Below are 12994 nucleotides of genomic sequence, written 5' to 3'. Positions count from 1 at the left end.
TGGGTCTTGGCCCTACCATGATCTCCAGGTGCATGGCCCCTTACCTCGGACCACAGGCCAGAATACGGGTCAATGGCCAACTGACGCCACCGCTTTCAATCCACAGGGGAACACGACAGGGATGCCCGCTCTCGCCGCTCCTGTTCGCTTTAGCGGTAGAACCGCTGGCGGAGCTGATTAGACGCACTCCTGACATTCACGGTGTCCCTCACGGGGGACGCACCAACAAGGTAGCGTTATTCGCGGACGATCTGATCCTTACCCTTACGAACCCTCGGATCTCCCTCCCAGCGGTGCACGACGCCCTCTCACTGTTTGAGCAGGCGTCCGGCCTTAAAATTAATCACACCAAATCTTGGGCTCTCAACCTCACCATCCCCGAGGAGGAGGTTTCCTTCCTGAAGGAGATCGCACCCTACCGCTGGGCGGATGATCACATTACATACCTGGGTCTTGACATCACGCCCCACCTCGACTCGTGGTCCCCCAGAAACTGGGCCTCTTGCCGCAAAGAAGTCCTGGCAGACCTGCGGAAATGGAAGCCCCTGATGATATCCTGGCTGGGGCGGCTCAATGCGGTCAAGATGTTGGTCCTTCCCCGCATTCTCTATGTTTTCCAGTGCCTCCCCACTCCGATCCCGATCCACTGCATCAGGAACCTCCAGCGCGACCTCACGTCCTTCATATGGGGAGGTAAGCGGCCTCGTTTTTCGCAAAAAGTCCTCATGGAACCGAGAGACAGGGGTGGCCTCGCCTGCCCGAATCTCCTCCACTACTACTGGGCGGCGCATCTCCGGTTCGTGATCGAATGGGGTGCACGCGAAAGCGACAAACACTGGTTCCACATGGACCGAGTGGTCACGGGGCGCACCATATGGGACTTGCCCTGGTTACCGCGGGTGGCGCGCTCCAGGAGTGCGTATATGGCGGTCCCCACGAGGACGGTGCTTGAGGTATGGGACCGAGTGGCAGTGTCCAAGGGTTTAACCACGTTCCCCTCTCCGCATACCCCCATTGCTGGTAACCCGCATTTTCCCCCTGCTGCCCGGACCCGAGCCTTCGAGAGCTGGACGCAGGGAGACTGCAGGGTTGCGGGGGACCTCTTTCTTGGTGGATCCCCTAAATCATGGCTGGACTGCAGGGAAGAATTTAACCTCCCCCTAACCGCTGGCTTACAGTATGCGCAGCTGCGCCATTGGATCTCGGGAGACGACATGTCCCAGGCTGCCTCCAGGGAGTTTACTCCGTTTGAGAAGCTGGCGCGCTCCCTCGGGGGACTGAAACGGCTTATCTCCCAAATCTACAATATCCTGCAGCACCCTCTCACCCCCCCTGCGCATCCCTACCAGGGGCAGTGGCAGACGGCGACTGGCACTGAACTCACGCCATCTCAATGGTCTAGGCTCTGGAGTGACATTCCCAAAACCTACCGCAGTATCCCGCAGAGGGAAAATGCGTACAAGATGCTAACGCAATGGTACTACACCCCCCTGCGCCTCCACAAAATGTTCCCCGCCTCCTCACCACTGTGCTGGAGGTGTAGCACTGCGACTGGTGACTTCATACACATCTGGTGGTCGTGCCCTGCCCTGGCTGTCTTTTGGAAGGAGGTCCTTAGCCACATTAAGAAGGTGTTGGGTTTTCCCCTCCCTGAAGAGGTTTGCACACTCCTGCTGGGCGTCCGACCCCCCACACTCAAAGCACTCACGCGCAGCGATTGGATCCTCACCCTCCACATGTTAGGCGCTGCCAAACAACTCATTGCTCTGTACTGGAAGCGGGCTGAGGCACCGCCGATCGCTTCCTGGTTCGTGCGCCTCTGGCAGGTCCTGACCATGGAGCTGCTCACGGCGCGGATACAATCAAGGGGGGTGCGATTCAAGGCAGTGTGGGAACCCCTCGTGCGTCACCTGTGCTCCATCAGTTATGCCCGCCACATGCCCCCCAGGCTCCGCGCTCTGCAATTGTTCGAGGACGCCCTCATTCCTGCCGACCCAAGCAGACTAGGCCCTTAGTTGCCCCTCCCAGTGCTGGTTCGCGCTCTACGCCTCTTGTAGGCGATCGTAGCTATGCCCCCCTAACCCCTCTCCGCCACACCGCTGCTCTTCTACTTCCGACTTTTTCTTCTTTCTTGCTTGCCACTCTGGCTTCCGCCCCCCTTTGGGACAGTCTGGCCCCTGTTGGGCCTTTGAAAATGTGACACCACTGCTCTCCCCCCCATACGCGCCCCCCCCCGTACAGCGGCGCGTTGCCAGCACATGACCACCTTCTGCTATATTTTCCCCTAAGCCACGCGGCCGGCCCCCCCGGGGGTTGTAGGCAGGGCGCTGTGTTAAGGATCTCATCTCCCCTGGTCAACTCCATCTACAGACTTGCATATGCGCGGCCGGCCTCGATAAGGGGTTGTAGGCTTATCGCTGTGTTCACAATAAAAACAGATTTGAACAAAAAAAAAAAAAAAATACAAAATGGCGCCTTCGAAAGCTAAAATGGTGAAATAGATGTCAACCTACCTAACGTAACATCTGTACTTATTAATTGCATATGCATACAACAAGAATATATTATGAAATAGCTACTTAAATGTTAACATAATATCGGGTAAAATACGAGTAATATGGGGGTAATACAATTCAACTAACAGACCCTCCTTTTAGCATTTATTAGCTAACACAGACATCATTATTCTTGCTATCAGGTAAAGGTTGTTACAATTCTAAAAGTAGAGACAATAGATGAGTACAGGTGATAACATGTCAAGTACGAATATATGTATATATGCATAGCAAACGAGTGGAAGAAAATGACACTAAATATCAGTAGTACGAGTAACATGAGGAACAGTACCTGCAAGAGAAGTAGTTGAACCAAAAACACTCATCTATTTGCATAATAGAATCAAGCTCCTTATGAAGAATTATAGTTGAATTAATATCATGAACTGAAATCCTTTTGGGAGAGAAATATGTAGCACAGTATGAACAGCATAAGGGAAGACACTGAATCAAGACACAGCAACAAATTAAAAGAACAATGAAATATATCACCTTTTCTAGAATCCAACTGCAACCACCAAATAAAGACCAGCTCAAATTACCGCTCTTCATTCCTCGAACATTTTACAAAATGTCTAAAATATGCTGAGTTATATTCCTTTCCTTTATTCGCGATACCGACCACACACTGCTCTCCTATTATTGCGCACCACCGCTCTTAGCTAGAATAAAATCAACCGCATATCTCGTTTGCTCAGAGTATATGCACATACTGAAAGCACAGTCCTGGGCACACGTAATAAGGTTATAACAATGGTTGAAATGTCTCGTATTGTACGAATATCTGTGGTCGAAACCAGTATAATATGCAAATGTATTTAATAATGCAACAAAAAAAAACAACCAGCCAACAGGTGTTTCGCCACATAAAGGAAGTAACCCTTGACTTCTTCAGGGCTGGGGAAGACACAAAACATATAGTAAAATAATAGAAAATCATAGAATTAGTTGTTGCAAAAACCAAGATAAACACAACAAATGGGAAATATATATCGAGACCCCCAATAGCACGTGGAAACCCTAGGAAGAAAAGTTGACAGACAAATGTAAATGTGACTTAGTATGGAGACAGGCCCCGTGGCGTAAAAATCGTGACTGCACAAGGGAGAGAGCAAAAGAACCATTGTGGAATGATAATGAGAAACAATACTAACAAGTGGTGAATATTGGTGTTGGGGTGACATCAAAAGGTGGAAACATGAAATGCAATGTAAATAAATATACTTGAGCAAAATTACATGTTAATTCTTAACACAAACACACTAAGTGCAAAATTCTATATGTAGTACAATGGAGAAAATGAGAGGAGACTCTAGAGTATTATACATAATCAATGGCAAGCTGAGTAGGGGAACAGATGTAATGGGAACCAAAATGTATAGGGAAGAGACAAGTCATGCACAATAGCTCTAAAAGGGAATTAGAGCACATGAGCCCAGAAGGGGGAGACTACTATAGACGCAACTGACAGAAGTCCAGCCTTGTAAAGTGATAGTCGCGAACATATGTGTCCCTACACCATACGTGTGAGAGTACTAACGTTGAAGGGAGGAGTTAGTCAATACTGGTCTGGCAGTGCAGACACTCATACACTCTCATTCATAGCTAAAAGAAGAAGAGTTTCAACCCTATGACTGGTCCCACAAATGCCTCAAGAGCAAACAGTTCACTGGAAGGTCTTAAACATCAGTTGTTTGTGATGTCACTGCCTCTCAGGGGCCGTTCCTCATGGGTGATGTGTTGGTCTACGCACGTTTCAGTGGCAACACCACCTTCTTCAGGACCAATACTTGTTATAAAATGAATCTCAAACAACAAACCAAAATGGGTTAATCTGTAGCTACCAAGCCAGTGGGGAAATAGTTTCAAGTACGACAATTCGAACAGCCTTCGTGCAGCCTTTAGCAATGCCTCCAAATATTGGAACAGTGTACTGTCTGTGCAGGGAAGCGAATTATTATCCTATAACAGGCAATTTTGTGTCATTTCTTTTGCACAAATAGGAGTAGACTCAAATGGCTGTATATGTTGCGCATCCTCTCGCCAAGGTTCTATCCGTAAAAAACTTTACCAGCTCCACTGTGTTTATTACCACGGACAGACGTCGGCAAAACTCCTACTTATGGGCTCTGTTCTGGTCCGGCATGCCGGTTTGAGCATGCCAGACCGGAACAGAGCCCATTAGTCCCTTTTATTTTTTCTGTGAGTGATGCAAGAGAGGAATAGAGATCTAGACAAAATTAGCCTTTCTATTGCTTAATACACCGTAAATGTGAAACACTCTGGGGCTTAGGGGCTGGATAAAGAACAACATCAGGAAACAAACGCAAATTTAAAGCACATTTTATTTATTCACTAAAAACTGTTTAAAAATTTAATTTCCAAGTTCCACATATCTGTTTAAAAATATTTTCACTTTCAGCCATTTCCGAGTTTAGTTACAAACTGATAGTGGGAAAACACATGATGTATAAAAACTGATACCAAAACCTTTTTACATTATTTTATGTTTCTTGTTTTTAAATCAGGCCGTCGACTTTTCATGTGAAAATTATTATAAGGGCCTGACATCACTTCTTGTGATGCACTACATGTGACGTCATTGTGATCTGCATATGATAATGGGCTCCTTCACTATTTTCCTTACTTGTGCCCTGTTTATTGGCATGACATGGGTCTATAGCTATTAAAAATAAATATACAAATTCACAGGTATTCAGCCCGTTTTTTCTGGTGATGTCACACATTGACATGTATTCGGCTGCTTCTTCTATTTTTAGGTGAATAAAGATCACTTGCTGTTCCTCCCCTTCTATTTCTTTCTTTTTCTCCCCCTTTCTTTGTTTCTCTCGCTCTCTTTATCTCTCCCCCTCTCTATCTCCCACACACTCCTGTTAGCGTTAGCTTCATGAATGTCACTGCCACTTCTGGCATTCATACAACAAATCCTTCAGAACATTTGAGACCAAGGGACAATCAGTGTGGAAGATGAGTTGCTGGGAGTGCATCTGATTGTCCTGGCACATATATGCTTTTGATGTGAGATTTCACTATTTCACCAAATTATTCAGAGTCTGCTGCTCACAGTGGCTCAATTCTGGTAAAAAGTAGAGTATGGACAGTCACCAAATCAATAGAGAGAGCCAAGCTTGAGAGGAGCCACGCGTCACACTATGTTATAAGGCTTGAGGCACAAGCTGATCCATCAACCGATAACAGTATGTAAAAGGTGCAGCAAACATTACTTAAAACCAAGGTATATGCTCTTTTATATCTAAAAATAGGTTATTTCTTGAACACCGTTGCTTCGCTTTAGTCAATTACATATACTGCAGTGGCATTTGTTAATAGTAATACATACATTTTACCAATGAAGCTTCCATCTCCAGAGCCCTGACAACATGTTCACTCTGGATGCGTTGGGTTTACAGGTTTTAATCCAACAAGTTAGCTGAAAGTACCGTTGTTAGTCCCAGTATTGTTCAGTATTGCTTTTACAGGTAGTGTGATCAGATGCAATTGAATGTTTTTCTTTATATCTCTTCTTCACCAAATAAAAATCAAGAATGTTTCTTTTCTTTTAGTCCACAATGTGCTCGTCTCCCATTGTGTATCCTGATACATCATGTTGCTTTGCTATGTGTACAGAAGTGAACAATCACTGAACACAAACACTTTTATAATTCTGCAAATACTGTTATCTGCTTTTCTTCTTTACTGCTAGTCCAGTCTTCTATAATCTGGTATTTCAATGTCCCACATAATTTGAATGTAATCTTTTTCCGTAATTCATTTCTCTCATGATAATTGCACTGTTCAGCTCTTGTCTATCTCCTCTGATGGGTCAATATTATTTTTGATGTTCTTAAAATCTTTTCGAAGTCTCTGCATCTCTAGGATTATTTTCATTGAGTTAAATGGATTATTTTCATTGAGTTAAATGAAGCAGTGTATTCACAGAGGGTTGTGTGGGATCGAACATTGATAAAAGCCCTTCACACTTTCAGTGCCCTTCTATGTTTTCCCCCGTTTGTGTTCGCAGTTGACTTTGTAGCTCTGATAATCGACTAAAACTCTTCCCACATTCATAGAATTTGAATTATTTTTCCCCTCTGTGAGTTCGTTGATGATACCTTAATGCTGAAGAGAAGTGAACACTACTCTCACATTCACTACAATTATAGGGTTTTCCCCTGTGTGCATTCGCTGATATGTTTGGAGGTTTGATAAGTGACAAAAGCACTTTGCACATTCACTGCACTTGAATGGCTATTTCCCTGTGTGTGTTCGCTGATGAATCCTTAATGTTGAGTAACGACTAAAAATGCTTTCACATTCATTGCAATGATATGGTTTTTCCCCTGTGTGAGTTCGATGATGTGTTTCTAGATTTTCTAATCTACTAAAGTTTTTCCCAGAAATCTACCCCTGAGGCGGAAAGCCGGGGGCCAAACAGTTTACTTTGAGTGCGCCATAATCTTTGGTCCGATTACAAATATATTGCATATGTGGGTTTTAAAAATTGTGAATATTTTAATGGTGTGTTTTTAACATACTGCATGCACGTTGGGTGAGATCTAAGTCGCGCCAACGACCTGAGGCATTTGACAAGATTCTAGGTGCAGCCGATCTAGGGGCTGTCACCGGAATCACAAACCCCTCTGACGCCATCTTGAGGGGAGGAAACGGACGCGCTCCAGTCGTTGGACGCTCTGCGCCCTCCCGACATACTTAAGGAACTGGAAACAGCTCCCCGGTGATTTTCCCAGAAATCTACCCCTGAGGCGGAAAGCCGGGGGCCAAACAGTTTACTTTGAGTGCGCCATAATCTTTGGTCCGATTACAAATATATTGCATATGTGGGTTTTAAAAATTGTGAATATTTTAATGGTGTGTTTTTAACATACTGCATGCACGTTGGGTGAGATCTAAGTCGCGCCAACGACCTGAGGCATTTGACAAGATTCTAGGTGCAGCCGATCTAGGGGCTGTCACCGGAATCACAAACCCCTCTGACGCCATCTTGAGGGGAGGAAACGGACGCGCTCCAGTCGTTGGACGCTCTGCACCCTCCTCACATCTTCCCACCAATATGCATAAAAGCAGTCAGCCATCTCGGCCGCGCAGCGGACGGGCGCAGCGGGCGCGCCGGCGGCGCGCCGAAGGCGCGCCAAAGGCAAGCCCGTCTGCGCCCGTCCGCGACCTTACGCGGCCCGGGGCCAGTACCCCTGGTCAGAACATTATTGACCAGAGTGGGAGAATAACCTACATGAGGCAAGCACTTTTACATCTGCGCATGGCACCGCCACCGGAATGCTTGCACATGTTGCATGCGGAGGTATGGCCCTCTAGGTGTGAGAGTTGTGGCTACACAATCCACAGAGACATTAAGTCGGGTAGAGATGGTAATAAAATTTCTGCCGTTCTATTGAACTGTCGATCGTTGAAGTGTCACAGCTTACACATCTATGATATGTTAATGGATGATGCCCCTGACCTTGTTTTCCTGACGGAAACCTGGTTGGACGAGCAATCCCTCCCTGACATTATTGAGGCCCTCCCCGCTGGATATAACATTCTCCAAATTAATAGGGGGATTCAGAGGGGGGGGGGGGGTTAGCCATCATCCATAAAACTGAACTGATATGTTCACTTGAACCGTCGGCCATTAACAATTGCGAAGTCGGGCTCTTCTCTATTTTGGTTGGCCCAAATTGCACTATTAAGGGCTTTCTTATCTATCGCCCTCCCGGTATGGCTACCACGTTTATTGAGAGTCTCCTCGAGGCTATAACGTTTTCTGCCTTACGTCATAATAAGTTTATGATTGTTGGAGACCTCAATATACACTTGAATGATGTTAATTGCCGCGAGGCTGTGTCCCTGATTAATTCTCTCAGAGCTTTGATGTTTGGTCTGGTTGATAATAGAGCCACACATCAAGCTGGGTACCTGTTGGACCCTATTTTTGCTAATTGGGAAGATATTACTGTATCGGCCCCGATTAAGATCTTGTGGTCAGATCACTATGTGATCCCCTTCACATTTAGAAGGCAGCCCAATAGGGTGCCGTTGCAGAAACTCACTACAGTTAAACGTAGGGACTGGAGGAAATTTAGCCATGAGGCTTTCAATCTAACCCTAGAACAGGATCCCCCTAAGCTCAGTGATAATCTGGTTGAGGCATGCAGGAGGTATGATGATTGGGTCGAGAGTGCTCTCGATAAAGTGGCCCCCTGGACTCAAAAAGCTATGGCACGGAGAACTAAATCCGCCCCATGGTTCACTGCCGAGCTGCGTGCCGCTAAAGCTAAATGCAAGACTTTGGAACGGAGGTGGAGAGTGGAATTTGCCCCCGCGTTACGTGAAGTCTACAAAAAGGAACTAAAGTCCTATCACGGTCAGATTAGGAAATCTAAAAGAGACTACTATCATCGGAGGATTGACGGTTCAGAGAATACCTCCAGAGAGCTTTTCATGATCTTGAAGGAACTGTCTGCCCCTCTAGTGAATTCAGGAGATGCCCCCTCATCGATAGAGTCATGTAACGATATAGCGGACTTCTTTGTGGGGAAGGTAGAAAAGATCTACTCGTCGTTTCAGTCCATCTCACAACATACAATCCCGTCAGGTCCCTGTCTTGTAATCCAGGCAAAAAAATATCTTGAGGAATTTGAGGTCCCGAGAGCGGAGGAGCTAACCAGTATCTTACTGGATATTCACTCTGGCTCCCCCCTGGATGTGGTCCCTGCGAGGATCCTTCGCAAACATCTCACTCAGGTAACGGAGCACATTGGGAATATGGCCTCACTATCCTTCCGTGAATGCCTGGTTCCTGACAGTTGGAAACTGGCACAAGTTGTCCCTATAAAAAAGAAAGCCCATATTAGCATGACACAACTGGATAATTTAAGACCTATCTCTCTCCTTCCCTTTTGCGCAAAGGTAGTAGAGAAACTAGTTAACCAACAGTTGGTGGGCTTTGTTGAGGAAAATAAACTCCTCCACGTGTCTCAATCGGGATTTAGGGCCAAACATGCAACGGAGACCGCCCTTCTTTTTTCTACAGAACTGTTGCGGAGCAGGGTGGATGAGGGTCACACGGCCGCCTTGGTCCTATTGGACCTAAGTGCGGCGTTTGACACCGTGTCACACCCAGTATTACTAGGCCGCCTAAGCGAGAAGGGAATAACTGGTCCTGCTCATAAGTGGCTGGTCTCCTTCCTCATGAACAGGAGATTTCAAGTGGTCTGTCCTCCCTGTAAGTCCAGTGTAAGATGCCTTAAACAAGGGGTTCCTCAGGGCTCGATTTTGAGCCCTACACTGTTCAATCTGTATATGGAACCCCTTGCCAAACTGGTAGAGTCATATGGGATTGATATTGTCTCATATGCAGATGATACACAACTGGTGATCAATCTGTCCCGTGATCCAGTTGTGGAGGCTGAGAAATTTTCGAACTGTTTGGTGGCACTTGATGGGTGGATGAAGCAGAACTACCTCCGCCTGAATGGTAATAAGACAGAGGTTCTTATTGTTGGTTCCTGCCCATCTATCTGGACTTCCGCCTGGTGGCCGGCTGAATTGGGCGCTGTCCCCGCCCCGGTAGACTCAGTTAAAAACTTGGGGATTCACCTGGACTCTAACCTTGACTACACTAAACATGTTAACAATATTGTTGGCAAATGTTATGGCATTTTGAAAGTCTTGAGGAAGATCCTCGACTTATTGCCTCCCAACTCCAGGAAAACAATGGTCCACGCATTAGTTACCTCCCATTTAGATTATGGGAATTCCCTCCTTTGTGGACTCAGTCAAAAAGGCCTTATACAGCTACAACGCGTTCAGAACGCTGCTGCCAGGCTGGTTCTGAATCTCCCTAGGAGGGCGTCTGGGAAGAATGCCCTGCGCAGCTTACATTGGCTCCCTGTTAGGGAGGCATTAAATTTAAAACTATGTGTATCACTCATCGCATAGCTCATAAAAAAGCACCTTTGTATCTTCAGGATTTGCTCCCCATCTATCGTCCCTCACGCCATCTCAGGTCAATGGGTTGTATGCTACTAGTGGTCCCTCGGATCCACAGAGCCAGGATGGGGGGTCGGTCGTTTAGATATTTGGCCAGTAAGGACTGGAATGACCTGCCCATTGAATGGAGGATGGAACCATCTGAAGCAAGGTTCAGACAGAAGCTGAAAACCTTTCTTTTCCCCAAAGTGTATTAGTTAGTTTTCTTTCGGCAGGACCTTGGGCTGTCCCTCTGCTAGTCGGCTGTGGGAGGATTACTGGGAGTCTCAGCGCGGGGACGCACTGTTCTTTGTGCAACCATGCGCTTAATAAATGTTATTAATAATAATAATAATAATAATCTTCCCACATTCACAGCATTTAAATGGCTTTTCTCCTGTGTGTTCGCTGATGATTTTGTAGGTGTGAAGACTTACTGAAGCACTTTGCACATTTACTGCACTTGAATGGTTTTTCTCCTGTGTGTGTTCGCTGATGATTCCTTAATATTGAAGAGAAGTGAAAACTACTGTCACATTCGCTGCAATGATAGGGTTTTTCCCCTGTGTGTGTTCGCTGATGTGCTTGGAGGTTTGATAACCGACTAAAGCTCTTCCCACATTCACTGCACTTGAATGCTTTTTCACCTGTGTGAGTTCGCTGATGATTCCTTAATGCTGAAGAGTCACAAAAACTACTGTCACATTCACTACAATGATAGGGTTTTTCCCCAGTGTGTGTTCGCTGATGACTATTTAGGTATAATAACTGACTAAAGCACTTTGCACATTCACTGCACTTGAATGGTTTTTCCCCCGTGTGTGTTCGTTGATGACTTTGAAGGTGTGATAATCGACTAAAGCTCTTCACACATTCCCTGCACTTGAATGGTTTTTCCCCTGTGTGTGTTCGTAGATGTCTTTGTAGGTCTGATAAGTGACTAAAGCTTTTCACACATTCACTGCACTTCAATGGCTTTTCCCTTGCGTGGGTTTGCTGATGTCTTTGAAGGCTTGATAACTCACTAAAGCACTTTGCACATTCACTGCACTTGAATGATTTTTCCCCCATGTGTGTTCGTTGATGACTTTGAAGGTGTGATAATCGACTAAAGCTTTTCACACATTCACTGCATTGAAATGGCTTTTCCCCTGTGTGTGTTCGCTGATGTCTTCGGAGGGTTGATAATTCACTAAAGCACTTTGCACATTCAGTGCACTTGAATGGTTTTTCCCCCGTGTGTGTTCGCTGATGTCTTCGAAGGCTTGATAACTCACTAAAGCACTTTGCACATTCACTGCACTTGAATGATTTTTCCCCTGTGTGTGTTCGCTGATGACTTTTTAGTTCTGATAACTGACGAAAGCACTTTGCACATTCACTGCACTTCAATGGTTTTTCCCCTAGGTGTGTCTGATTATGTCTTTGAAGGTGAGATAACCGACTAAAGCTCTTTGCACATTCACTGCACTTGAATGGTTTTTCCCCTGTGTGTATTCGCTGATGTGTTTGGAGATTTAATGAGTGACTAAAGCTCTTTACACACTCACTGCACTTGAATGGCTTTTCCCCTGTGTGTGTTCGATGGTGTCTTTGTAGTTCTGATAACCTACTAAAGCTCTTGACACATTCACTGCACTTGAATGGCTTTTCTCCTGTGTGTGTTCGCTGGTGTCTTTGTAGTTCTGCTAACCTACTAAAGGTCTTGACACATTCACTGCACTTGAATGGTTTTTGTCCTGTGTATGTTTGCTGATGAAGCTTAAGTGGTGATGACAAACGAAAGCTCTCGCTGCAGGTGTATGATTCTTCTTTCATGGTTAGTGTCTGTGGGTCAGTTATATGTTTGTCTACATCCCATGACTGTATTTCCTGATGGGCCAACATGGCTGATTAAGCACACACACTTTATATGCGTGCAGTATTTTGCACATTTGATTTCTGTTTTAACAATAAATGCAATAACCAAATATTTGCCACACTCCTAATACGTAGAAGGTGTCTTTGTAGGTAATTGTGCCTTTAGATTGGATTATGGCTAAGGGTAAAGATGTATCTTCCTTCTGACCGGTGCAAATTAGGACAGTCTATTGTATTGTAGATAGAAGAACTCGTCTTTCCTTTACCTGTCAGTTGTCTGGCTCCGCTCTGTTGTGCTCTTCTCTGGTTACTGTTGTTTGCCCAGAAAGAGTTTACAATTCACCTAGAGCACGGAATGATGGCTTGTCATCATATTAGAAAACAGAGCACTGCGGTAATCTCACCATACAGATCCCATGATCAAAGTTGGTATTGGACACTTGTTTATACAGGAGGTGGTTTGTTATTGTTGTTGCCTTAATTTGCCTAAGGTCATTTCTTTATCTTGTGGCGTGGAGGTGTACAGTTCGGCCTCTTATAATCACTGAACTGCCCTTGATGCTTCATCCAGG

General features: G+C 45.6%; 1 protein-coding gene across 1 annotated transcript; it reads right to left on the bottom strand.

Moving 5' to 3' along the window:
• Nucleotides 1–9365: 9365 nt before the first annotated feature.
• Nucleotides 9366–12747, bottom strand: LOC144806612 (uncharacterized). Its single transcript, XM_078672939.1, has 2 exons — nt 11026–12747; nt 9366–9420 (listed from the first exon to the last, which is right to left on the bottom strand). The coding sequence occupies exons 1-2, from the start codon at nt 12447–12449 to the stop codon at nt 9366–9368; spliced, it is 1479 nt and encodes a 492-aa protein (XP_078529065.1). The 5' UTR covers nt 12450–12747.
• Nucleotides 12748–12994: the final 247 nt, after the last annotated feature.

Source organism: Lissotriton helveticus (assembly GCF_964261635.1).
Source record: "Lissotriton helveticus chromosome 1_1 unlocalized genomic scaffold, aLisHel1.1 SUPER_1_unloc_9, whole genome shotgun sequence".
Classification (NCBI taxonomy): domain Eukaryota; kingdom Metazoa; phylum Chordata; class Amphibia; order Caudata; family Salamandridae; genus Lissotriton; species Lissotriton helveticus.
This window is presented reverse-complemented; position numbering and strand designations above follow the sequence as displayed.